The sequence below is a fragment of the Nesoenas mayeri genome (assembly GCF_963082525.1).
Source record: "Nesoenas mayeri genome assembly, chromosome: 1".
Lineage (NCBI taxonomy): Eukaryota > Metazoa > Chordata > Aves > Columbiformes > Columbidae > Nesoenas > Nesoenas mayeri.
Window position 1 is genome coordinate 89787450 of NC_137541.1, and position 27314 is coordinate 89814763.

Sequence of the window (27314 nt, forward strand, 5' to 3'; positions counted from 1 at the left end):
GGTTTTAAACTGAAAAAATCAGAAGAGAAAAGCAAACTTTATAAATAGTGGAGATAATTCTAGCTGTAGAGTTTAGTTGAACTGATGTTTATTATGATTGATAAACATGATTATGCTGTATGTATTTGAGATCTTGTTTATAGGTTACAACTTTATAGGGTTGGGTGGGGGTGGGTGGATGTTGGGGGCAGAAAAGGGGGCTGACTGTGTTAGAAGGAAAATGTTTGCTCATGAATTTTTTTCCTTGTATCTGTCTTGCCAAAGGAAACATTTTGTCGCTCCTGGGTTTGGGATTGTTGTTTGGTTGGTTTATCTGTGGTCTAATCTGCAGCACAGCACGTGGTGGCATGCAGGTTACTGATCGGGGTTGCTGTTCAGGGTCCTTTTGAGTGTGCGCACACTCCCCTCCCTCTTGGCCTTTCCTTGCCCTTCGCTGGGATCTAACGATGAGGCAACGCGTACCCGGGAGGCTCAAGGGAAAGAAGGTGGCTGTACTGGGTTGGCATCAGCCTGGGTGGTGTAAATCCATGTCAGTTAGTTGAGTTGCACCCGAGCTGAACTGAGTCCGTTGTGTTTGACTTCAGGGAGGGAGAAGAATGGTTGTCGCATCTTAATCTATCTGGGAGAGCAAAAGTGAAACAGGTTCCTTTTATCCCCCTTGTCTTGTTACTGAATGTAGGGCTTGTAGTGCTTGATGATAGGTGGAAAACTTTTTAAACACTTCCTTTTCTAATAGCAATGCTAATCCTGTCTAGACCAAAAACTATGAAAGAAAAAAACCAAACTGAGAAGTGAAAGCTAACCTACTCCTAACACCTGGCTGGTCTGCCTGAAAGGGTCGACGTACTGTGAGACAGTCGTGGGAGAGGAGCTTTGAGGGGTTGTTGGTGAGGGAGCGGGTTGTCCTCCTGGCATATGTCTCGGTGTCGCAGTAGGAGGAGTAGCAGAAGAGCGAGTGGTTGTTGCCTTGGGAGAGTGTTGCAGCCCCCTCCGTCTGGACCCCGAGGCTCCCTTCTCATTTCCCGTCAAGGCCGATGGAGGAGGGCAGGGGCGTGTGTGGGTGCGTGTGCAAGGGTGTGTGAGCGTACACACGTGCGCCTGGCTGTGCATGGTGGTTGGGAGAGGGGGCTTTCTAAAGGAGCTCGACTCCACTGGGGTGGGAGAATTCCCAGTGGCCTTGTAGGGAACCAAAGGCACTGATAAGTTGTCAGCTCTGCTGTTCTCAGAGTGGGTAAGAGAAGAGCTGCGTGGGGTTTTGTTGAGCTTTGGGTCAGTGTCCCTTCCGTAAGGACCTCGCCTCTCGTGGGTACTCCCACCTTTTCTGCATAGAGTTACCTTGGCTCTGTGAAGACAAACGACGTGTGGGGCTTGCCCAGTGCTGCAGGTCTGAGGCTGATGTTGGGATACAGTCAGGGAAAAACTGTTTCTTTCCTTCGAATGTGGAAGCAGTGTAGTCCAAGGTCAGAGTCTGTTCAACAGCTTTTGCTTATGGTCCTTCTCTTTAGGGGGGGACCTTGAAGCCTCCCTTCTTTGCTCCCCAAATTAGCCTTGTACATGTTTATGTATCGTGCTATTGGGCTGAGTTGTTTTATCGGTAAACTTGGTGAGCTCTTGTGAAGAAAGGGAGGGAGGAAGGGGGAGAGGTGGGTTGTCCAGCTACTCTTCCTCCGGACACGAATCGGGTTGCAGAACTTCACTGAAAGCTTTACTAATAGAATTGTTGTTCTGACATTATGTAAAAGTGGTATTAATATTGTGTGACTTTTCAAAGAGCTAGTTAGATTTATAGATAGGTAATAGGGATATTGAAGAAATGACTTCTCAAAGAAAAGAGCACTTGGAACAAAAGAAGTGGAAAACAAGGTGTACTTTAAGGAAAACGAATCTGAGGAAGGAAATGAAACAGCTTGTGGGAGGCGAGGGAAGATGATACCCTTTGGCGTTCCTTAGTGCTGCTGAGGCTCAGCCCCAGAACTGGAACATACCCCCTCTGCCTTATTTCATCTCTCTACCAAACAGGACATTGTCAAGTAGCTCAGACCAAAATGCTGATCTGTCTTAAAACTGTGTCGGTCTGCTGGTGAATATGCTCCTGCAGAGCTTTACATAAACCATAAGATACTTAATTTATCAAGTTAGCTTCCCCTTTCCTCCCAAAATTCTCTTATCTGTTGTAGACCCCACTTCAGGATTCATACTGCCTTTGCTGAATTTTGTAGCAGCAGCAGCTACTTAAGCCCTATTCCCTGAATGTCATAGTGATGTGTGCGGATGAAGCCGGCATGTTGCGGTGCTATAGAAATCTGAAATTCTTAAGAAAGAATCCTAAGATATTGGAAATGGCATGCCGAGGGGCGAATCACGGAGATCGCACAACCCCCTTGAGAAACAATTTAGGAACAAGAGCACCTGTGACAGTGTCCTGAGAACAAGGCAGTTGAGACAAACCCTTTAGTTCTTGCCCCATTCACTCTATCGGCCTCTGTGACCCTGGTGCTCCCTGCACCCGAGCGAGTCCGAGGGGAAAACATGATGAGAAAGATGTGGAGATCAGTGCTGCTCCCCACGAGTTCTGGGGAGCTGGACTGGGCCTCCCTGCAAGACCGAGAAGGGATGGGGCAGCTGCAGAGCCCCCCGCGGGCAGTTTGAAGAGGTCTGGGGCAGCGCTGGTCCCCATGGGGCACCTTGTGTGCCAGCGATCGGTTGGAAGGACCCGGGCAGTAGCTTCTTCGTCCCTGCCAGTGCTGTTGTTCCATTTCCTTCCTCTGTGGTAGTATCTAAGGCTAGGTGTGAGTAGGTGTGGGGTGTTTATCCGCCACAGGTACAGGAGCTGTCGTATACCTCATTTCTAACTCGTAACTGAGTAACTTGCTTTAACTTTCTCCAAACCCTACAGAGTTGCCAAGTCCTGCCCTCCCTCCTTTGATTAACACTGAACTCTGGCCTATAGCACCCCGTGACCTGCAACCTGGGGAGTGACCCCCCAACGCCTCTGAATGTCGCTGCTTAAAGCTACTGCAAAGTGAGGGCAAATTGCAATCTTATCTTATTTCCTTTGGTTACAAGGGGTCCTCTTGATTAGTCTGTGAATATCCACCCCCTCCCTTCCACTCCCCACGGAAAAGGGTCGCCCTGCGCTGCCTTTCCCCACCCCAGGGCAGCGTCCCCGGGGCTGTGCTGAACTCCAGGGCCCAGAGGCACTCTCGTCCCAGTGCCGTGTACATGCTACTCGCTTTTTAACATGACCAAAAAAAAAATAGATCTCCAAATATTTGATTTTCTTCTTTATTATTTGACAATCCTGTATTCCTTCCCCACTCCCCAGCCTGGCCAGCAGCTGCATCCTTAACCTGGTCCATCTTTATTTGAATGTAGTTCCCCTACCCCCCTGGGAAAGAGAAGCTTTGTCAGGTCACGGTGGCTGCTATAAGTCGGGAGGGGGCGGTTTCTTTGTTTTGTTTTGTTCTTTTAAAATTTCCAGCCAAAACCAAAGATTTCCTAATGATTGTATAAACTCAAAACAAACAAACAAACCAAAGACAAAGGGCGTCTTCAGCACCAAGCCCATCTGTGAGGCCGGCCTGCCCCGGGGCCGAGGGCTCTGCCCTCCAGCCTGGAGGGGCTGGGGCCTGGGCTGCCCCAGGCAAGGGGACGATGCCCCTGGAAGAAACTCGCCACCCTGGGGCAGAATCCGGGAGGCGGGCGCTGGGAGGGGGCGGCCGGGGCTTCGCAGGTGGGTTGAGGAGCTGAAGACTTGGGTGCAGGATTGGCTGCTCTGCTGGGTGCTTTAACCCTCTGGGGGCTGGGTGATGTTGATTAATACACGCTGAGGTGCACTTCTGAGCTTCCCCCCTCCCCCCGTCACTGCTTGGAAGAGGCTGTCCTGTTGTGAGGAATCCCTGAAAGAAGAAAAAGCAGCTTTTCATTTCTCCTCTAGTTCCTTTTTTCTAGATTTCTTTTATTTTTGCAGCACCACTGTGCAACTATGCATTGTATTTCTCAACCTTTTATGCTAGGTAGATGCCTGTGACTTTTTAACTTTTGGGGGGGGGTTGCAAATGGAGGAACTTTTTACATGGATCTTTTTAATCTCAGTTGATTGGGGGGTGTTTGGTTCTAGGGTCATACAAGCTCTATCCCAAAGCAAAATCCAAATGTTAATATTATTAGCCTGATGCAGATACCAAAGATAATTTCTTTCCTGCAGAACCTTAGACTTGTGTATTAAGTACGATTACCCAGCACTTGCATTAGTCTAACCTCAGTAATTCCAAAGCTTAGATGTATATTTTGGTATATTTCTGGGATATTAAAAAATTGTCGTTTAAATTCTTGTTTGTTTCAGTGTAATGCTCTTAAAGTCATAGCATGGAGAAAACTGAACTTGTCCTATTCTTAGTAGTTTGAAATAATAGTATTTTTGTATGTTTTGAGTGTGTCTATGTATGTATTAACATAACAGTTTTCACTGCCTAGGTGTTCATAAATAAAAAAAAAAAAGAAAAAAGAAAAAGAAAAAAGGAAAAAAAAAAAACGACACAACAAACTAAGGGTTTTTAAACTGTACATAATATTCCATGAGGAATTTCCACCAGACCGCCAATTTGGATCGCATTTTCACTGATGGCCGCTCCCAACTGGGATTCTTTCTTTTTAAAGAGACAGCATGTTCTTTTTTTTTCCCCATTGGGCTGAGGTTCTTTCTCAGCATCAAGGGGTTTCCAGTGTTTTTGAGGGATGGGCCAAAGACGAAGTAGCTTAAATTGTCTTTCGAAAAAATACTGAACACATTAGTTTGAAAGCTAACCCTTTGGATGAAGAATTGGGAGCTGAAAAACAAGCCCTTTCTTCTAAATCTGGCAATAGTTTTCAGAGAGAACGATGTCTGTAGCGTCTGGGCAGTCCCTTTTTGCTTCATTTCTAAAGAGGAGAAATTTTCAGTCTTAACGGTGTCACTACTCTGTGCAACTGCCTGCTTACACTGGCTGGGAGGTTTTTGCTCTTGCCCTTCCTCCTGTACTGCATTTGTACGCTTCAGGTCAGCAGAACACTTGAAATCGAGGGCTACATGGGAGTACCCGCACCCAAACGCAACCCAGGCTTTTCTGGAGACTGAAATGTGAGAGTCCCACACATTTCAAAACCTCGCTGATCACACTAGGGGTGAGGAGGAAGGCAAAATGCTGTCTCTTTAAAGATGTCCTTTATTATTATTATTAATTATTATTATTTTCCCAGTGGTTGCCTACAGATAGCTGTAGGCATTGAGAGATTGTGTAGATTACAGTAAATCAGAATGGAAAGGTAGATTTTGTGTAGATGCATTTGTCTGCTGTAATTTTTTATATATATTAAACTTACTGTAATTGTACAGTTCATTTCTGTTGTAAACATCATTAAACCATTTTCCAAGTGTTTTAACATGTATGCACTTGTTTGCAGTTCTTTCAATGTGTCAGGGCAAACCGAATTCCCCTTCCCCCAGGCTGCATCAAACTGGGCCAGAAGATTGTTCGTTCCTGCACTTCATCTTGTCAAAACTGAGGAGAGCCCAGGTTGTTTTTGCACTCCACTTGAACCTTTCATTCTACTAGCTTGTTCTGTATTATCAGCTCCTCTCCTAAAAGAAGGTGTAGCTTCAGTTTTCCCATGAATGCAGATAGAAGACTCTGCTCATATGGACAGTGAGCATCCTGAAATAAATGCTGGACACTTTTTGAAATCAAGATCCATTTATATATGAAGAGCATAAATGTGATATTTTTTTTTTTTCCCTAAGAATTTCTTCCCCGTTGTTTAGTATTTGGTATTTTATGACTGACAAAACTTTTGACTTCTACATATTGGTTAAATATGGTTATCATTATTTCAAAAAAAAAAAAATCAGTACTATTTGCATCAAGAAGAGAGTGCTTTGCGGTAGGAACTTCACTGTAAATTTCAGCTCAGCTGTTTGAGATATCACCCAATTCTCAGATTTTTCTTATAGCAGAACAGTAAAGGATCTAGGAAATTCTTTGCAAGGAACATTCATTGCCATGCATGAAATCTCTTGGTTTACTTTTTTTTTTAAACTAATTTAGTGTCTTTGAAATATTATTTAAAAGTCACAAACACATACTGCAGGTACAGTTTTACAGTTTTACTGCTTAATTCAAATAGCAGCAATTTCAGCAAGTTTTTGTGCTGCTAACCCAGTCCCTTAAGAAATAAACATGTAACCTCCTCTGAGCAGTGCCCATAGCAGCAGCTTTTCATCCTCCAGCTGTGCTTTAGTTCTGCTCCCTCCGTCAGGGCTGGTGGAACACACTGGTCACCTCCCGACCCCAGTTAATTTTGTCCTTGCTGAGTCGCTTACAGGCTTCATTGCACAGTCGTGCAAGTCACTGATGAAATGACGATGCAGCAGGAGGTGAGTGTCCTTTTTGTACTTGGCTTCACAGCATTTTCCCAACATCCCATCCCACCTCCCAGGATGTGTTTAGAAGCTTTTGTCAGAATTCCATCCTCCTCAGCTTGCCTGGGAGTTGATGCTTGCTGGGTGTGAATTGTTGCAGCAGCTGATGAGCCTGTACCGTTCCTACAGCTGATCACACACACACAGAGGTCTTTGGCACTAGCTTTATTAATTCATCAAAAATCATTACATTATTGAACTCTTATCAGTTTGGAATGATACCTGCATCATCTCTTGGAGGTAACCTGATGATAGGCTGTTTTAGAAACTGCATTGACAATGGCTTTTGTACAGTTTCTCTTGCCCAGAAACAATCGGTTTTGTCTGTTTCTGACATTAGAATTACCGCACCAACTCTTAGGGGGAGCCTGTTCTGCAGTGATAGTTGCAGGTGTTACTCATGTGAGGGAGGCAGTAGTTTCAGCCAAAATGTGATTCTCTGTGGTGAGTTCTGGCTTTTCCAGTATTTTTCTCTTTGTAGCAGAGTCCATTCTCCTTATTTTCTTTGCAATGGGTAGCTTCTGCCTTCTGAGGTGTCTCATGCAGGTTATACCTGACTTGTGTTTAGCTCCAAGTGCTGGATAAGTGGCAATGCCACTGCTTGAGCTTTTGGTGGAGCTTTGTGCTTGTTTTCTTCAGACTGAAAAGCCTGTGTTTAGCCTCTGTCCTTCACTATAGTAACATCATGTCACTTTCTACAATTGAGAAAAGAAGTCAACCCCCACTGAAGCAGTTTTTAAAAGGAAAATTTAAAGCAAACCCTTTAGCTGGTCTATGTCAAACAGCCTTAAGATAAATACTACAAGAAATAACTACAGCCCTGTCTTTCCAAGTTCTTTAATAATGACATCCTGATAGCCCTGGAAGGCAAGTAAGAGCTATGAAACAGCTGTGGTAGTAGGTGTGGTCTGGTCCCACAACACAAATCTTACAAGAAATCGGCCTAATAATCACTATTATTGGAAATAACTTTACAAGTATGTACATTTTAATGGCTAAAGCTTGCAGTTACATGATTCAAGCAGGAAGGGAGAAGGCACTGACCAAGTCCAGACATATTCCCTCTGTACACCAACTGAAGCAGGTTGTTGCAGTGAGAAAATACACAGTGCCTGTTTTGGATGAACAAGGCTTTCCCTCCTCTCCTCCCCAAAGCCGGTGGGCATCTCACCGTTGCCCATCCCCTCCGTGACTCCTGTTTAGCGAGGGGGCAAAGGCTGCATTTGGAGAGCATCGTAGGTGTCCTTGGTTGCTGTACTGAGTCCCTGAAAAACAGAAAAACAGGTGAGGTACCACTGTGAGAGGTTACTTCTCCCCAGCTGACTGCTCAGGAACAAGGCAGCAGGGGCTCAGTAGCATAATTCTTTTATCATTTTTTTTGCTTCCCCCAAATAGGTTTTTACCCATGAGTGACTCAGTCTTTGTATAGTGTCAATAGCTGCCACTTGCCTGAAGGCAAGGTGTATCCTGGATAACTGCTATGAACATATGACTACAGCAGCTCATCCTGACCAGTTACGTAGAGTGTTAGAGTAAATTTTATTTGCATATTATTGACGATTAAGAGCAAACTGATGCTTGAGTGAACTTTGCTAAATGAACAGCCATCAACTCAGTAAGTTTTTCCTCTGGATTTCTCTGTAATTTGGAAGAGAAGTCCAAGGATATAACTCCAGGTGAGTTGGCAGCAGGGCTTCAGATGGCTGCAAACCCCAGGCAGCATCTCCTTCCACCCCCTTCCTGAGGCTCAGCACCCCCTCTCCTGCCAGCCTGTGCTAGCAGGGCGAGTGAGCTGTAACGCGTGAGTTGCACATCCCTGCTGCTGCCACAGAACCAACTACTCCAAGACTGAGGCAGCAGCAGATGTGGCAGAGTCCCAACTCAGCCTAGGAGGTGACCAAGACTTCCAAGAGTGAGGATTTAGTAAGACACGTGCTGCTTGCTTGTAAAACTTCCAACTCCCACTCACTCCTCTGCCATGACTACTGAGCAGCATACTGAGTACCCTGATCAGATACTGCTGTTTAGCAGCTGCATGGGACTAGCTCAGTAGAGCACGTTTCGAAGAAAAGCGCCATTAGTGACAAATATGCCATATTACAGGAAAAACTCCTGGGCATGTGCTGCATCAGAATGACTTTTTAATATAAATTTTATTTTTGTCATCTTGAGATGTTGGTGGCAATGTACAGGCTTCTATAGACAGTAAAGTGCATTTTGGAACATGCATGGCAGCCCAAATAAGGCCTTATTGATGGACTCCTTGCCCTCCATTACATGTGTGCAACACTGAAACACCGCAGCGCGCCAAGGGACTGGCAGTGCCGACCAGTTTGTTCTCTGTATGTGACAGTGAGATGGGCTGAACCACTGATGCTTTGCATTACAATGGCTGCTTGGCAACCTGAAGGTTTCCATTTCAGCAATAATCAGTTTGGAGACAGAACTGTATGCGTCATCTGCCGCAGTCAAAAGTTGATTCTCCAAGATGTAGGACTGCGGAAAATGTTCCTACCAGCGCAGCTGAACAAGTGTTCCTGCCAGTTGTATTTTGAATATGGCGCCACTTTGATAAAGTACCAATGGTGTGGTCTTTGCCCTGAATCTGTGTGACTATCCTCAGAAAGCTGCTTTGAAAGCTCTGCTTCATCATGCATTGAGATCTGAAACTGGAGGCTACAATTAAGCTGTAAGATAGATGAGGGGACCAGTTGCTGGATGTGTTGCGTACCTGGTAGAGACCTTCATTCCCTTTGCCTCGCCGCCTCTGCTGCTTTGGGAAAGAAAAACAAGCATCGATTAATGAGTGCTTTTCCCATCACGCGAAAGAAAATAACCCTATCTTCGCCCATCCTGTACCAAGGGTCAGCAGCCGTGCTTGGCCTGGACACCCTCTGTGCAGGAGGGAAAGCTGCTGCATTCCCAGGGGCAGGAGGAGTTGCCAGGCAAAGCGGCCAAGTGCGATTTACAGGAGAGAACCAGCGACAGCAGAGCTGGCAGCCCTGGCTGGAGCCTGGCACGTCAAGCCCTGGCTGGTCACAGCTGCCCTGCAGCAGCAGAGTGCTGGCTGTGACATGACATGAACCTGTGGCAAGAGGTAGCTCCTGCTGCCGTTAAAATTGCAGGATGGTTGCATATCTAGTCTTGGTGTTCCCAGCCCCTTCCTCCAGTAATAGAAACATTTGTAAAACACATGGTGAGCCTTCATAAACCCATAGCTTGTAAACTGAGCTTCATGATGGCAGAAGGGCATTAGAATAATTAAAAAAAAAATGTTGGTGTCACTTCAGCGTTTCTCAATGCTGAACTTTATTTTGAAATGCCCTTTTTTCCACTTTTCAGAGGGAAAATTTATATATAAGACACCATAGGTCACAGTAATTTTTCATTTCGCCATAAACAGCATCCCCAAATGGTGTCTTTTCAACCCAAGTTTCCCTCCCCCAGCAGATGGTGCACAGAGCTGGAAGTATCCAATTGCTGCTGGCTTTAGACATAACTCATCTGTTCCTTCTTAAATATTTGAGAGTGGAAGTGGAGGAAGGAGAATGTTTCCCCCATCACTTTTCTGAAGACAGGCACAAGGAGGAGTTTGCAAACACTTATTTGTGTCTATAAAGCAGACCAGCCTCCCCACTATTCCTCATCCACCTCATACCCTCTGTCTCCTCAGCTGGGGCAGCTGTTGGAAGTTTTCTGTCCAAAAGTTGAAATGTTTTCAGCTGACACTATTGAATCCACACATGGACACTGCTCGTATACGGGCTGTGTGTCTAATATTGACGGGACAAAGCTCACTCTCCAACTTGGTTTATGGCTACTACAACACCATAGCTATATATGTCTTATTTACTGCTGCACCCAACACACGGGTTACTACAGGAAGTAGGTAACTGCTGGCAGCTGTGCCTGTAGGTGCTGTGCAACACAGGGACATCCCCGTGCAAGGCAGCGACGTGCAGCCGGGGCTACAGCTCTGTGAGGGGGCAGCAGTAAGGGGCTTTTCATCCCAGGCTTTCAGCAGGAAGGAAATTAGGACTCACCTCCCCCTTCATTCCGATTTCACTGTATGCCTCACCCATCTTGTCCTTCTGCAGTGACTGCAAGCAGAGATGGGGGAAGAGTCAGCATGCTACTAGAAAAGCCAGGGCAGCCCCTGGCTGGCTGCACTTCAAGCCTGTGCCTTCAGAACTTCAATGTATTCCAAAGAAGGGACAGCGGTGGGACTTGACCAATGTGCATTTAAGTTAATGCTATGCATGATCAAATCTGCTTAGCACATCAATACCACCTCATCTCCAAACACTTAAATTAATATAACTCTTCTTCGGCCAAGTCATTTATCTAGACTGGTGGGACATGCCACAGTCAAAGCTCTCCAAAAAGAACTTTAAGCAGCATTTGTGGGGGGGGACAAACCTGAACATGCAGCTCAGGCCCAGAGAAAAGGGAAGTCTAACATTGCAGGGTGAAGGTTAAGAAGGAGGAGCTCTTCCTTCCTCCATCCAGGGAAGCAGTTTCCAAATGCTTCTGACCAGCTGTCGTCAGAGCATCTGATTCAAGAAGGATGAAGGCAAGTCTTGGAAATGAGCTCATTCTCAGCAAGCACTGAACACCCAGAAAGCTCTGAGTCAAGACACAAGCTTTATCAGTCATGTATCTATCCTTCAGAGCACATTTAGTCATATTTGAATCAATTACATCAAGAGGCTCCTAAGCAGTGACTCTCAGATGCTCTGGTGTTTGGCCTTGACAAAGAAGCAGGAGAACATGAACATCAAATACTGCAGTACCAGTGACATGGGCGGAAGGTTGGTTAGTCACTAATGGCTAACCTAAAGAGATCAGCCGGTATTTCAATCCAAATGATTTCCCCCATCTGCCAATGTTTCTCTTCTGTCATGGAGAAGGGAACAGAAATTTTCTAGCAAAAAAAAAAAGGGGGGGAGAATGGAAGAGAAATCTTGGAAAGCAGCTCTTAAGTTCGAACCAAAGCTGCAATTAGGTAGGAGAAAAAAAGTTTCCTATGAAATAGAAACTCTTATTTCCAGCCAGCCCTCCCTCTCCTCTCCCTCTACTCACAGTGTAGACAGTGTCCTGAGGGTTCCTCCTTCTCTGCTGTAAAACAAAATAAGAAAGTTGCCCATGTGTTGCCCTGCCAGCATCGCCCACCACCCTGCATGTGCCCGTACATTTGCTCTAAGGCACAGCTATAGTTCCATGGACATGCTATGCTTGTTACAGCCCATCTTGCCTCCACCCGTAAGGTTCTGTTAAGACAACTTGTTCTCAGGAAAATCAATTTAATTTAAATAATTGACAAAACTTGGCTCTTCTCTGCACAATCCCTACAGCTGTCACCTGCAGGCAAGCCCTACTCGCTGATGCAGGAGGTTTCCCCTCCCTTCTCCTTTGAAACTGTTGGGCCTTGCAGCAGAAAGTTGTTTTGGCTGCTGCTTGGCTTTGTTGGCAACTTGCTTGGCGGCATCACGTGCAGTGAGCTCTCGTGAAACACCCACTCCTGCCCTGCCTGCCCCACATCCGCCCCACGGCTGGGTGTCACTTCCTACCCTGGGTGGCTGCAAGCGCTCAGCAAAGTGACAGGGGGAGGGCGAGGGGCCAAGATCAAAGGAGAGGGGGGAAGCTTTGCTCCTGTCCCCGCCACACCGCCAGCCGCCCGAGTTACTACACAGATTGTCGTTCCCTCTCCAGGAAGGCGCTGATGCTCAGCAAACGCGTGGTGGATGCCTGCACGTCTGAGCAGCGGTTAGACGTGAGTAGGAAGGAACCACACTGAAAAGAAAAAAGGTGCTCGTGTGGATGGAAGTTACCTGGTGTCTCCCGCCCAGCTCAGGGTCTGCACCTCGCTTTGCCCCCAGAACATCATACTCATCTTTGCGCCCACGAGACAGTTGCTGAAACGAGAAAGTGAGAAGAAGCAGTGATGGACATTGTGACCGTGAGAAAGCAGGTCTCGACTTCTTAACACAAGAATGGGAACTCAGGTTGTTGTCCGACTTCATGAGTAGTATAGCAGAGTTAGAAATTATTTTACTCCTCAATGCAACTGTCAATAAAAGTTTCTATAATCAAGCCATGGAAACAACAAAAAGTGGTTTGTGCAGCACAAAACTGCAAGCCGTTGCATCAAGAACCTTTCTTAAGTAGAAATGAGCTGAAAATGAGAGCACACGAGGGGGAGGGACTCTGACTTTCATGCTTTCCCACTGGTGGGTGAAGATCCACGAACTTGATTTTTCTTGCAGAACAGGTTGTCTAAATTCATATCAACTGGCTGCAGAAATTTTACGTGCAACACGTTTCTCATCTGGGAAAGGCTACCTTGGGTGAGGGCAAAGGAGAGATTTCAGGTCAGAATAACACAGCGGACAGAGCACTACTGAAAAGGTGACAGGCAACACTTCTTAAACTGAAAAAAAACCAATGCATTGGTGTTCATACATTACATGGTTAAAGAGTAGAACTCGTCACAGGATGTGGCTATGGTCAAAAGCGTGAGAGGAAAAAAAGTTAAAATCAAAAGCCAAGTAGACATAGCGAAAATAGCCAGAGCTAATGCTAGCATGAGTGAGCAATTTAACTAGGAAGGACAGACAGGGTCTTTTCTCTGTCCTCTGCCACTGCCTGAGGAGCCACGTGGTGCCGGGTGCCACCAGGGCACAGCAGACCAGATACACCTCGAGTCCCATCTGGTACCACAGGTTTCACTGGGGGGAAACAGGAAAGCTGAGGGACAGAGACAGCCATGCTATGGTGACTCGGGCTCCACACACCCGATGCTACAAGAGCTACAGTCGCCCTAAGTCAGCAACACAGCATTCCTGGGCGTTTGCCCTTTCTCCAGCCCACATCAAATACCGCTGGCAACACGGGAGGCGGCGTGGTTGCGAGTCACCTGAGGAGCGGCAATGGGTCATAGCTGCAAGCCAGCTGCGGAGTTGGGGTTTGCACGTCACATATGACAGTCTGGTGGCTACACGCACACACAGACAGACAGACATAGACAGACACACAGAGCTCCTGCAGGCATCTTACACGGTGCAGCACATCGAGCACTACCTCCAAAATGGTCTGGATTCCTGGTATAGCTTCAGCCTGGTGAATCAAATGAGGAACCTAAAGCCCACGTATCTACCCAGCATACAGCCAGACAAGTGACCGCAGAAGTTGCCATTGTTGGGTTTTATTTTTCTTCCTTACAGCGGCTGTGCTGCACACTTGGGTATATGGCTTTCATTAGCTGGGTCGTCGAGTTTTTCTGATCCATGGGCTATTCACCATCTACAAGGGCCAAAAAAGGTCTGTCTGGGAAGCAGATTTGAAAACAAATAAACAAAAAAACCCAGTAGCTACTTACATTATACACATCATTCTGGCCTGGTTGCAGCTGTGGTTCAGAGGCTTGGCTAAGCTGGAAGAGAGACCATACTGTGAGCAGAGAGACAGCAGCTCCATTCAGTCCTTTCTTTCCCTCTCTCCTAGAAGTTACTCCCCTCTGAAACAGGGCACCCCATAAGCGGCCAGATGTGGATCGATGTGGCTACGGACCATACAAGCCACTGCTGCACTGGCACTTCCATCCACACACCAAGATGCTCTCAGAAGTCAGGCCACTTTACTTGCGCATAACACCAGTTCACTACTATTTGAAGCACCTGTTTGGTTTTGGTTTGGTTTGTTTGCGCCCCCTCTCACTCCCCCCACCTCCCAGCTTTTTGTGTATATCATAAACCTGTGCTATTGAAAGTAGCTCCATCAGTCTATAAAAACATAATTTCAGCCTATATTAAGAAAACGTGGTTATCTGGGGCTGCTGGCAACCAAAAGCACCCCTACAAGACCCCAGGTCCTCCAGCAAAAGTGGTGCCTGCAAAGTTCCTGGGTGCCCTCAGCTTCAGAGGGCACTGGGGCTCCCCACGCCCTTTGGGAGCAGCACCTGGCTTATAGGGCTGCAGGGCCACCATGGTAAGGTATGTAAAGGAGTATGTAGAGGATTTCCCTTCTGTAGATAGTCTTTGACTGTGCTCCTCACAATATTTATAAGCAGTTAATTGCTGAGCCAGACTTTCAGGGAAAAAGGGCAGTTTTAGGCCAGTGAGAGCAGCTACTTTGTGTTCCAGTCCTTTCAAAAAACAGTGCCAAACTAGATTCTGTTTTTAACCTTCTGTATTGATTATTGTATGATAAAATCTTTTTTAAAAGCAACATTCTAGGTGGGATTGTTTTTAGGCACAGGATAAACTTGACTTTGTTTTTTAAAATCACATTTGTAGTATTTACAAGTTACCTACCTGACTACTTCCCCTGTGAAAGTGCCTTTATCACCACTGAAGTTTTGGTGAGGCCAGTAATTTACCAAGCATCTAACTCATGTTTCTTGCCTAAATGTTCATGTGCATCATCCATGTGGTCCATAAAAGGCTCACAACAGAGACGAGGCAGTGCCCTTAGCAATAGCCTCCACAAACAATTCTTCGGGCCAGGAGCTGAGGTTAGAGATACAACACAGCTTGGAAGATTTCTAAAAAAGCCCTAGGTTTGGGACAAGACAGAGGGAGGCCCTGTGAAAAACACCCCACCAGCTTCTCGGTGCTTTATGGTGGTGTCTCAGCTGCAGCGCCTCTGCTGCTTTTGGCGTGCCAGCTCCCAGCCAGGAGCACCAGGAGGACAGCAAGCGCTCCCAGACTGAAAGGTGAGGGCCGCTGCCTCCCACCAGGGGCCGTTTCCAGCTCTGCCCCTGCAGGGAGCCCCAGAAGCAGAAACCACAGAGTTTCTGCCCGCGCAGCAGCAGCGACAGGCTCTGGTGGGGGAGGAAGGGTGGCTGGCAAGGGCACCGCAGCTGCGGCAGCCCCCGGTGCCAGGGTCATGCTCCACCTCAGATGCTTTGCTGAGCCCTCTGTAAGTGTGGTGTTCTCGCCCTGTTCCAGGCAAGGGGCACGGCTCCATTATGCTCCATGTTCCCCAGCGGCTCGTCCCTCCCGCAGCCTCACAAAGGCTTCCAGTCCCAGAGCGGTGCTTTCATCTGCAGTCAGGATCTACACCAGCAACAACAAAGGTTTCTCCTTCGCCGTTACTGAGTTCTGCTCATTTCCTCCAAACATCCCTCCCTCTGGGTTCAGCACTGGCTTTGCTGCCCTGAGAAACGATCCCAGAGCTGCTGGGGTATCAGCAGCAGCACCACATCACCCTGTCAGGGCTCCTGCTGGTGAGCCCAGACACCACCTGGTCAGAAGCAATCGCAGCCTTTGCTTCTGCGAGGTGGCTGAGCCAGATGTACCGACAGCAGACAAGGCACCTTTTGGCCTGAAAGCACCATTGCATCAGAGTGCCCTGTGCCGAGGAGAGGCAGGCAGCTCCTCTGCTGTGATCAGCAGAGCTCTCAGAGCATGGACACATCTGGAAACGCAAATGCCTCCATCGCATTGCTTTGTCGTCTTCTGTGGAATTGCACTAAAGCCACCATGTGTTTCCCTAGATGCTGAACAACTGCTGGATGGTAACAACAGCCCAGCAAGTTATGTCTGTCCTGTGGTTGTTGGAATTACATTATTCACATCATCACATTCATACTGTCAAAGATGTCTGACTTCTTGAGATGTTTTAATACATCCTTTGTAAGCTTGGCATTTATCCTGATTTTTCTGTACATCCCCTCTTCTCTTTCCAATGACAAAGCAGTAGAAGAAACCACATCACTGTTGATCAGGCTTTTCCCAGCTACAGTATCCAGAATCCTTGACTGCACCCATAACTGTAGCACCCTCTGCTCTGCTCTGGTGAGACCCCACCTGGAGTCCTGTATCCAGCTCTGGAGCCTCAGTACAGGACAGACATGGACCTGTTGGGGAGGGGCCAGAGGAGGCCACAAAATGATCACAGGGCTGGAACAGCTCTGCTGTGAGGACAGACTGAGAGAGCTGGGGTTGTTCAGCCTGGAGAAGAGAGGGCTCTAGGGACACCTTATTGCGGCCTTCAGTGCTTAAAAGGAGCATATAAGAAAGAAAGGGACAGACTTTTTATCAGGGCCTGTTACAACAGGACAAGGGGTAATGGCTTTAAACTAAAAGAGAGGAGATTCAGGCCAGACATGAGGAAGAAATATTTTACAATGAGGGTGGTAAAACACTGGCACAGGTTGCCCAGAGAGGTGGTAGATGCCCCATCCCTGGAGACATTCCAGGCCAGGCTGGATGGGGCTCTGAGCAACCTGATCTGGTTGAAGATGTCCCTGCTCATGGTAGCGAGGTTGGACTCGATGAGCTTTGAAGGTCCTTTCCAACCCAAACTATCCTGTGATTCTATGAAAATACTCTCATAAACTCTTTTCCCCCCAGATTGCTCAGGCTGGCACTGTAGAAGAAGGAAAGTTTTGTGTTGTTTTTTTTTGGTTGTTGGTTTTTTGTTTTTTGTTTTTTGTTTTTTTTTAAAAAAAAAAGGAGAAAAAAATTTAAAAAAAATAAAATTGAAAGGTCTAATTCCAAGAGACATACTCCCTCTCCAGCCCCACTATCCCACTAAGCCCAGCTTATTTACACCACCAAAGCCAAATGCATCTGTGTTTGGATAGACTGACCTTCACTTTCACAAAAAGGGCTGTCATGATGACTGCGTAAATGAAGAGGAATCCATCCAGTAAGTAGCAGAGTCTCGGGTCTGTCAGTCCAAGAACTGGTACAGCATCTGTAGAGAAACATCAGAGACATCAACAAACAAGGCCGTTTGTATCACTGCATGTTTGATGGCATAAATGTGGTAATGCCACATGGTGCTTCCTGAAAAAAAAGCCAGTATGAGGGCAAGTCTGTCCTTTTGCAAAGGAGATAGAAATCTGAACAAGAATCATAGGATTCATTAGGTCAGAAGGAATCACTGCAGGTCCAACCCTCTCTCCAAATAGGGTCAGTTAGACCAGGTGACCCAGGACCTCAGCCAGCTGAGCTGGAGCATCTCCAAGGATGGAAACGTTTGCAACCTCCCTGATCCAATACAGGACATTTTACCCTCTCAGAATCCGGGCTACACTCCTTGCAGCTGGCAGGACCGGGTCAGAGAATGAGCACAGGATCTGCACGGACACAACCCAGGATCCCCAACACCCAGGTACTGCAAAGAAGCCTCACACAGAACATCTGTTTTCTAGGAAAACACGGTAGCACCTCCTGCAGGGATCCATTACTGAGCCTGGTTAGGGATTCCTTCATCATTTAAAACTTGGTGGGGGGGGAGAAAATACATCCATTTGGACAAAATTTTAGGGAAGGGCTTCTCAGGACAAAATGTTGTGTTAAATGTAAAGACCGATTGACACCACTGTTGTCAGCTGGAGCTCCAGGCTGAAATCACTGCTCTGTTCAGAAGAGGAATCTGAAAATGTGTCTCTCATACTCCAGGTTATATATTGCAACTGTAAAGCTGCAGTGTCTTCTCTGCAAGCGTTACCTTGGGCTCCCAGTTTGGGGATGCTGGAGACCATTAATCATGAGATGGGAACTATGGGCAGAAGAAACAGACTTTTAACCCTAGACGTTCAGGACACATCCATGAGATGCTCATGAGACACCCTGATGCGCTTTCAGTTTGAGAGGAAGGTTTTAAACCTGAATACCCTGTACAGGAACTTCAACTGGCTACCTCTTGTTGGATGGGTCACCCCCAGAATAATTTTATTTTATTTGTTTTTAAAATAACTGTTAAAACTTTTATGGGAGGGAGAAAAATCTACTACTACCCTAATTAAGCACTCAATAAAATTGTTGTTGAGAAGATGTTGATATTTATTTCCTAACCAACATTGTGTATGTTTATACACTGATTGCATCAAGCAGGGCAGAGTAATATTGTTGGTTTTCAGCATCTAAAATTGATGAAACTGCCCTTGTGTCAGTTCATAGACATGTAGCAAGTTCACAAATGTAGCTTAAAAAAAAAAATCAAAGCAATTCAGCTCCAGAAGCCTAAGTAACTATACATCAAATATGCAGCTCCAGGTCCATCCCCAAAGGAAAAGCTGTATTGTACAGTTATTAAAAAAAAAAAAAATCACTTAAAAATGAATCTGAGATGTGCTTTGTACAAAGAATTGGAGCGAGTTCAAAAGAGAAAGACAAGAATGATCAAGAGCCTGCGAAGCCCTTCAATGAAGATAAATTGAAAAGAATGGGTATGATTCATCTCCTTCCTCAGGTGAACAAAGCGCGGCAATTCCCATTAACCACACGTGCCGGGGGGGTTGTGGAACCACTGGGTGCAGCGCTTCAGGGTGCTGAGAGCAGGGCCGTTCTGCACGCTGGGGTTTCTCCTCGGTCCATCGGGACACACCGGTGATCTCATCAGAAACAACTCGCAGGTGACATGCAGGCAGTTTGCCCTCAGCACCGCGAGGAAGTCTCCTTCACAGAAATGGAGTTAATGATCACGGCCTGTCGCGCTGCTCAAGTGTGCAATTTGTATAAATCACGGCTGAAAAGCCGTGCCTGGACACTTGGTAACGCAATTGTACATTATCAAGCAGATGATGATACAATCACTGTTCCCTCTGAGAGCCTAACACAGCCAGAAGAAACAAAAACAACAACCACACAAGAATAATAACAGCGTACCACCAGATTTCCATACAGTAGATTTGTTTGCTTGCCTGAATTAGGAGTTTGCATTCATTTTTTAAAAAAATCGTGTGTTTAGAAACAAATCCGTGGAAATAAAGTAACATCCTGGAAGGTTTTCCTTCATCCCTTTCTATTTCTTTTATTTGAAAAATAACTTTCAAAGCACTTTATAAACAATAGCCTTCACCACATTTTTTTCAGGATTCTAAAACCTCATATACATGTGGTAAATGGAGAAAGAGAGATGAAGTTATTTGCCTGACAATGTGTACTAAAGCCACAATCAAGCTGAGATTAGCTGTCTAGGGTTTTGCTTATAAACAGTCACAGGACAATATTTTACACCAGAGTTGGTTCAACACAAAACCAGCTTGAATCACACTAGACCTCGTAACTAAAATGCAGCATTGGGAACACAGCTGTGCAGCATCCAGAGACCATTTGTTTCTAGCAGTAACTCAGCACCCTGCCGCAGCATAACCTGGATGTCTCCACAAGCAACTCAGGGTTTTCCAGCGCTGTACCCGGATCAGAAATACGATGTAAGGAAGGGGAGTAGCCCAGCACAGGGCCAGCCAGAGCCAGGAAGCCTTGAGGTGGCTGCGATGCTGCTGAGGTGGCTTTGGGGATCCTGGTCCTGACTCCCCTCTTCTGTACCAGAACAGGGCATGTTCACATCTGTCATCTCAAGCCCAGTTGCCCTCCAGCACTAATAAACTCCCCAGACCAGGAGGAACCTGAGCAGAAGTAGAGGACTATGGAGAAGCCAGGAGTGTGAGGGACTCAGCTGTAGCTCCATGTCGGCTGTGGCCAACCTTGGCTGACTTTGCAGAGCCACCTGAGTGCCTACGGCAGGAGTGTCAAACTCATTTCCACCGGGGGCCACATCAGCTTCACAGCTGCCTTCAAAGGGGCAAATGTAATTTTAGGACTGTAGTTACATTTATACAGTCCTAAAATGTTGGAGCAGTTACATTTATGCAGTCCTAAAATTACATCTGGCCCTTTGAAGGCAACCACGGGGCTGATGTGGCTGCTGGTGAACATGAGTTTGACACCCTTGGCCTACAGGTTGCTTATCTGGGGTAGCCTGGCCTCCTGCACTCCAGGTAATGGACTGAAGCTCTTCAATGAGGGAAGTCCTGCTAAACATGGTCTGGATGTGATGGTTCCTGGAAAAACACGTATTGAGACAATAATGAAGTCCAACGTTTAGAAGCAAACCAAGACAATTAATTAGTTCGTGTATTCTCCTTCCTTAATGTGTTTGATTTCTTTATTTAAAAAAAAAAAAAAAAAAAAAAAGGTACAAAGCTCTTTTTAAATAATAGCATTTGCAACAGCTTTCTGGATTAGAAAGTGAGAGAGAGAGAAAAAGACCAAAGATACAAAGCCTATTGAAACAAAGGTCAAAGAGATATGAAGCGTAATGAACAAGCAGCAGTTAAAACAGATAGCATCTATTTGTGTTAACAGTTTAGGTGTTTGAATTGCTAGGGGAGGCGGTACTGCCTCTTCACTATTTGCACAACATGCACAAACAGGCAGCCAGTCCCTCAGGCACCACCTGAGGTTTGGGGGGCTGAGGCCAAGGTGGGCCTGAGGGAGTAGTCACACTCAGCTGCCCCACGCAGAGCAAAGCACAAATATAATCATAAACATTTCACTGGTAATTCCCTCTCAAACTTACAGATAACCCAGCACTTGCTGTGAGTTGCACAGCGCCTCTTCAATATTCATATCCTGGTGTTTGAACAGTCTAAATTTCAGCAGTCATGTAAAATACAGCAGGGTTTTAAAGCAAGATGTGTAAATACAGGCACCTGGCACAGCCAATGTCAAGGCACGGGCTGGCAGGGAATATAGTTATGTTGCATTGTAAATGACATCAAGCTTACTGCTTAAACGTGGCTCAGACAAACAGCGTCTCTCCAGGCATCAAAAAGGAGTTGAGTCACAAGTTGACATCTAGGTACACAAATACACAAGGGCTTAAGGATGAGGTCAAAGTGGTTCTCTTGCTTGGAAGGGAAACGAGCTCTGAAGGAGCAACAATTAGAAAGTTTGCACTAACTCTTGCTCACTACATGCTCCTACACAAGCAGCTGCACAGTTGGGTCTCCTATTGTACAACAGGGGTAACATTTACTTATAGACCACTGGATTGTTAAGGAAAACCAGAAAGAAATCATGGAACTTACAGCATTAGGAGTTTGTACAGGAGAAGTTACAGAAAGCTTTGTGCAAGGAGCTGACATGGGCTGAATAAGGACTGGCAGAGCCACAGCAGATGAGGCAGCAGGGAAGGAGATGGACTCAGAAATGGGAGCACTGCTGCACCCTGTGGCAAGGTTGCCAGCCCTTCTCAGTCCCAAACCCCAGGTGGCTGCCACCACATTTGGGACTCTTTCCCAAACTGGGCTTCTGCCACTGAGAAGTCTCCTTCCAACACCTCCTCCTCCCAAACCTGCACTTCTGTTCCCCTCTTCTTCTCCACTCCCACCCAGCGATGCAGCCCTGCCCTTCTCTGTGCCCAGGCTCTCTCTTGTACCACTGCAGCTCCAGGCACACAATCTGGGATACGTCCCACTGCCAGCACCCCTGCAGCAACCCGCTGCAGCCTTTTGGGTTCTAAGGTATGGGAGATGGGGATTGAAAAATTAAAACCAATTTTTTTTAAAAAAAAGGCAATTCATGCCAGCTGCTAGTGACAAGCAAGTGAGAAAAATCCCCTCCAGCACCAGACTGAGAGCAACGCGATAGCCGAAGGAGAGGAAGCCCGAGGGCTGGTGAGGGAGGCCACGCTGCAGCACCCACCTGTGGTTTTGGAGAGCAGCTTCACCACCCCACCCCGTCTCAGGCCCAGCACCAGCTTTCCTGCACGTGGGTTTATCTCTAGCCCGCTGCCTGCATGTGCTGCCGGCCACTCCTTGGCTCCAGGCTCAGAGACAGACGGAGAGTCCCAAAACCCATGTCCAGAGGCATCTGACCCACTCCAAAACTTGGCACGATGGGTGGATGCTGCACCCTGGGCTGGCTCCCACTGCTGGCTCAGTGTGGCCAGCCCCAATGGGGATCTGATGATGTGAATCACTTAAACTCAGCCTGGACACTGGAACACAGAGGTGCATTTCTTTTAAATAGGATTTTTTTTCCCCTTCGACATTTTTAACGTGCATCTGGATTAAGTTAGACCATCATTCCTGGTAATAGTTTAAGAGAGACAGACTGTAAAAGCTGAATGACTTGTAAATTCAGATCAAATCTGTCTGCCATAAAATTTTGTGTCTCCCATGGCCCCCATTAAGTGATTCATTTAAGAGCTTTATTTTTAGGGGTTACCAAAATTCAGTAACACAGTTATAAATGAATTGTTTTATCTTCCCTAAAATGGAGTTTCTCAGTGAAGCCCATGAAAACCAATCCAAACAAAAGAGATTTATCGATGCAACTGCAGCTACATACAAAGGTATTTAAAGGTAGAAACTTCGTCCTAAACAACTGAGAGCTACCACAGCTACACGCCAAGGTGAAGCAGGCAGCATTTCTCAGGTGCCATCATCCTCCACCAGCAGTGATCCGAGGGACTCACGGTCACTGCATGCTGTTCACATCGCTTCTACCCCTTATCTTCCAAAAACCTCTTGCTGCAGGTCCCCCTGGGGGACAGACTTTCAGAGCTGCGGCTGCCACCACACCACACATCAGGCTCCCACTGGATTTTCTCAATGGGGGTTTGTGCAGGCTTGTATCTGAAGAGACAGCCCAGAGTAAATGCCTAAGACACCTAAAATTATGAAAGACTATCCTGTTCGTAAAGAACATACCTATCCTGGGTTTTATTTATTTCTATTTATACATTTATATTTTTTTACTCATAGATATAAATAATCAACAAACCTGGAATACTCTGAGACTGAAGAAGCAGAGGCCAAATCCTCCTTCCCTTGCAGAAGGAAAGGCTCCTCCAAGCCATCATTTGGTGTCATCAGTGGTAAAATCTGAGCACAAACAATGGAGGGAAGAAAAGGCCTGGACTACACCAGGCATGGTATATTAACATGTCTGACGTGTACTGTAGCCAGTTAACAGAAATAGTTGAAATGAAAGGCATCCCTTGCATTAAACCAAGTACGTGAAGTCAGGAGCCTTCTCACTTTGTGCAGAGACTAAAGATAGTGCTGTTGATCATTATATTATATTAAGATTACAGGGCCAAGTAACACTTTCAATGTAAAACTTCCCCACTACCATATCTGAAAAACCAAGACACCCAAGGAAAGCCAGCAGGTTCTTGCCACAGGAAGATACGATAACCGCACCACAGCAAAATGCCATTGAGCTTGCTGCCTAAAGAAATTTCCAGGTTTGTCTTTTCACATCAGCCACTTGCCTTGGTAAAAAAAAAAGAACAAAACTAAAAGCTGTTCACATTACTGGTTTAGATTTTTTTCCTCACCACCAGCTCCTTTAGAGCTGAGGAAGACTCTTAGTTTTGTTATCAATACACCATCTCATATTTATGAAACACAACATGGCCAAAAGCACAGCTTGTGCCCATGAAGTTCAACATTTTGGTTTGCTGCTGTCCTCAGCTTCAAAGCCAAGGAGCAAATGGCTGATATAATCAGGATTCAGGTTACAATACCAGACATTAGGCAGCCAGAAAAATTACGTTTAGAAAAGGAAAATATTTCAGGTCATTAACTTCCACTTTTTCATGCCGAAGGATGTTAGCACTATGGAAACATGAGGTTGAGTTAAGGTGCTTTAGGATGCTGGTGAGACCTTCGTGCTCCTGCTAGCATCCCTTTCAGGGAGGCACTATCACAGAGTTCAAATAATGCGCGTTTCCATCTGGTTTATTTGGGAAGAAATAGATTCGAAAGAAGGAAAAATCATAACACCAGAAATGGCCAAATGTTTTCTAGCACATCATGGAATAAAGACTCTAACGAGAAGTCCAGGGTACTGTAACAGGAGCAAAGCAGGAATACCTCCAACAGCTGTCTGATTTGTGGAAACAGGACCCGGTGTGTGCAGAAAACAATAATAAATGGTCTACCTTTCCAGTCTGAAGGTGAAAAAGATGAACTTTGAACATATCATTAAATAAGGCAATCTTTCTGCCTTCTGAATCTTTCCAGAGCCTCATCTGAAATGGAGAGGAGTGCCTTGCTCATCTCTGAAAGGGGACTCCTCGCTTCATCAAAACAGTCAGTCATTCTCAGAAAAAGCAACTAGTTTCACTTCTCAGTTTTGCAAGAAACTTGGTGTAAAGGGCTTTCCTGAAGTGTAGGGCAATTGCAGAACCTGGATATACAACAAGCTTGGGTGACAGATGCAAGCCATGCAGCTCTTCCAGCTTCTGTAGAGGTTCTAGATTGGACACATGTGCTCTTACTGTACATGCCTTCATCAGGGATAGTAGCAGTTTAATCTAGTTAATGCAAAAGATGTTTCCTGCTGTAACTTTTCTATTATCTAATCTGACCTGGTGTTAAATGTCCCAAGAGACAACACATCATCCAGCAGATTGCTTCTAGGTCACTTACCCTTCCCTTCTCCCACCAATTCTCTCTGCACATCCCACAACAGTAACTCACTCCAGACTGATTTACTATTAGGTGAGTTTTTCATGTTTAGCTTCTACAACCCAATGCACATCACAGAGGACTGCTTAAAATAATTCATTCTACACATCTCACTGGGAATCCCAAAGAGACTACATGCTGCAAGGCTGAAGAAAGAGACACCAAGTCAGACACAAGATGCTGTAGATCACAATCAGATGTGTTTCTCTGCTCAGTGAGCACCTCACAGATATGGCAGACATTCCCCTAGCGCTTTAAATTAACACTTTTTAGTTAAGACCTTACAAAAAGCAGTGGAAGTACCTTTATGCTAAATAGCTCGCAGCTAGCTCACTGCCAATGGCTCCAGTAATCAAATACACTGATAACATGAAGAACAGTTTCCAGTAATCAAATACACCGATAACATGAAGAACAGTTTCCAGCTGGGAGATTTATGAGGTATCCCTCACTCCCTTTTATCCTTGTTTCAGACTTCCAAAGACTTCCAAAAGTTATGCTGCCTATCGCTATTGGCGGGAAATGACTTTCTATTAGCTGACTAATAAACTAATAGAAATATCTGTGCACAAAATATTCCAAGTCAGTCAGCAAGCACAGACTTACCAGTGGTTTTTTTTCTTGTCTCTGTATTAGTGCATGGAGGGACTACTCTGATTTCACAGCTCACATTAACCTAAGTGCAGAGATGCACAAGCCCAACAAGAGACTTAACAGGACTGTTTTTTCTCAGGCTGAGCTCAATTTCAATTCTGTCGGTCAGCTGCAAGCAGAGAATAAAAGTAGGAACCTCTTCCATCACAACACCACAGGCTGGGGGCAGAGATGCTGGAGCCAGAGTTGCAGCTACAAGGCTGTAGTTTTTACAGATGTAAATTGGCCTGTGAGCAATTCCTTTTGTTGCAGCCAATGTGGACCAAAGCTGCAACAATTACAGGAGCCGTCCTTGACGTATAGTCAGAGAAAGCTGTGACTGTAAACTCATCACAGCTAATCCTACTGGGATGAAACCAGTTTTCCTCTCTCCATGATCACTGATAGCACCAGATCTAACCCGTGATAGAAATGCCAGTACCAGGAAGGCCACCAAACCCCAAATAATGAAAGCCATCCGCATTTTTGGGTAAAGCTATAGCAAGCAACATTTTGCAAAACCCAGGTGGCTGCCATCCAAGGCTCTCAAGACATTCCTCATATACTGTTTTTCAGCAGATAAACATCGTGACTGAATCATAAGGAGGGTAGACATATACAAAGCCATGGAAAAGTTGCGAGATTTCCTTTAGCTCATCCAGCAGGACAACTGGGAACAGATTGTGTCAAGTCTTGCAAAGTCTCAAGATGATTTCATTGCAGTCCCTGCACAGATATCCACTTGCAAGAAGGCCTCTGAGGGTGAAAAAAATAACTAGTGAAGCTTGGTGTCAAGCAGAGAAATAGTTAAATCATCTTACAGATGCAGCGGCGGCCTCAGGTTATCAGGCAGGAAGAAGGTTACACCGGCCCCAACGGCTGAGGCTCCGTTCCTGGTAGTAGCTACACACATCATTGTAGTAGCTACACGCATCGGGGAGGGAGAGGTTTCAGAGCAGGCTTTTAGTCCCCTGCTGCTGACTCAGTTAATGGAGAGCCATGTGTGCCATGTCCTGCCTCTGCTGGAAGATGCACTGACAAAAAAAGCATCCAACAGCACTCATGTACTGAATAAAGAGAAAATAAAGGTTGATTAAGGGTTTGGTTTAATATTAATTCCCTGCAGCATTGCTCCACAAAGCTTAGCGCCTTTCTCTGAAAATGATCCCAAACAAGAAGGGGCGGACAGAACAGGTGACTAAAACTGCCTGACTGAGTATTCCATGCCATACACATCATACACCCTATAAAAGAGGGAGATCACGAGAGTCTCGCTCTCTTTGACCACGGCCAGCATCTGAAGAGCACCCTGCCTATCATCCCTGCGATCCAAGACCTGAGACCCTGTATCCCTGAATTCAGTCCTTGTTTTCTGTGAAGTCCCACCCAGGACTTTCAGGTGCCTACCCTGCAGCCACCGGAGTCACACCAACTCCACATCAGGCAAAGCTGCTCTACCCCAGGACATTCAAGACTGGTTTTGTATATTTTGTACTATTTTCTCTATTTATTAGTAGCGTTAGTAAAGCCTTTAAAACCTTTCCAACTTGGAGTCTCTCTTCTTTATCCTTCTTATCACTTTTTCCTATCAGGAGAGGGTGTGTGGAGATTAACAGAGAGCATCTGCCATGATTTATTGTCAACCTGCAATTAAACCTTGACACACAACAAACCTCACCTGGTTCTTGACAGAACTCTTCAGCAAAGTGTCTCAGAACACTTTGTTCCTATGAGGACAGGCTGAGAGAGTTGGGGTTGTTCAGCCTGGAGAAGAGTAGGCTCTGGGGAGACCTTATTATGGCCTTTCAGTGCTTAAAAGGAGCCTGTAAGAAAGATGGGGACAGACTTTTTAGCAGGGCCTGTGGCAACACGACAAGCGGTGATGGTTTCAAACTAAAGGAGGGGAGATTCAGGCTAGACATGAGGAAGAAATTTTTTACAATGAGGGCAGTAAAGCAGTGGCACAGGTTACCCAGAGAGGTGGTAGATGCCCCATCCCTGGAG

The 27314-nt window shown here is 46.0% G+C and overlaps 1 protein-coding gene across 1 annotated transcript in view; it reads right to left on the reverse strand.

Moving 5' to 3' along the window:
* Positions 1–6766: 6766 nt before the first annotated feature.
* The window catches only part of CD247 (CD247 molecule), a 56736-nt gene continuing 36188 nt past the window's right edge, over positions 6767–27314 (reverse strand). The window contains exons 2-8 of the mRNA XM_080363011.1: positions 17052–17158; positions 13836–13889; positions 12289–12372; positions 11540–11575; positions 10501–10557; positions 9189–9227; positions 6767–7722 (exon numbers count right to left, since the gene is read on the reverse strand). Of these exons, the coding sequence (XP_080219137.1) occupies positions 7657–7722; positions 9189–9227; positions 10501–10557; positions 11540–11575; positions 12289–12372; positions 13836–13889; positions 17052–17158 (443 nt within the window). The 3' untranslated portion in view covers positions 6767–7656. The remainder of the gene's footprint in view (positions 7723–9188; positions 9228–10500; positions 10558–11539; positions 11576–12288; positions 12373–13835; positions 13890–17051; positions 17159–27314) is intronic.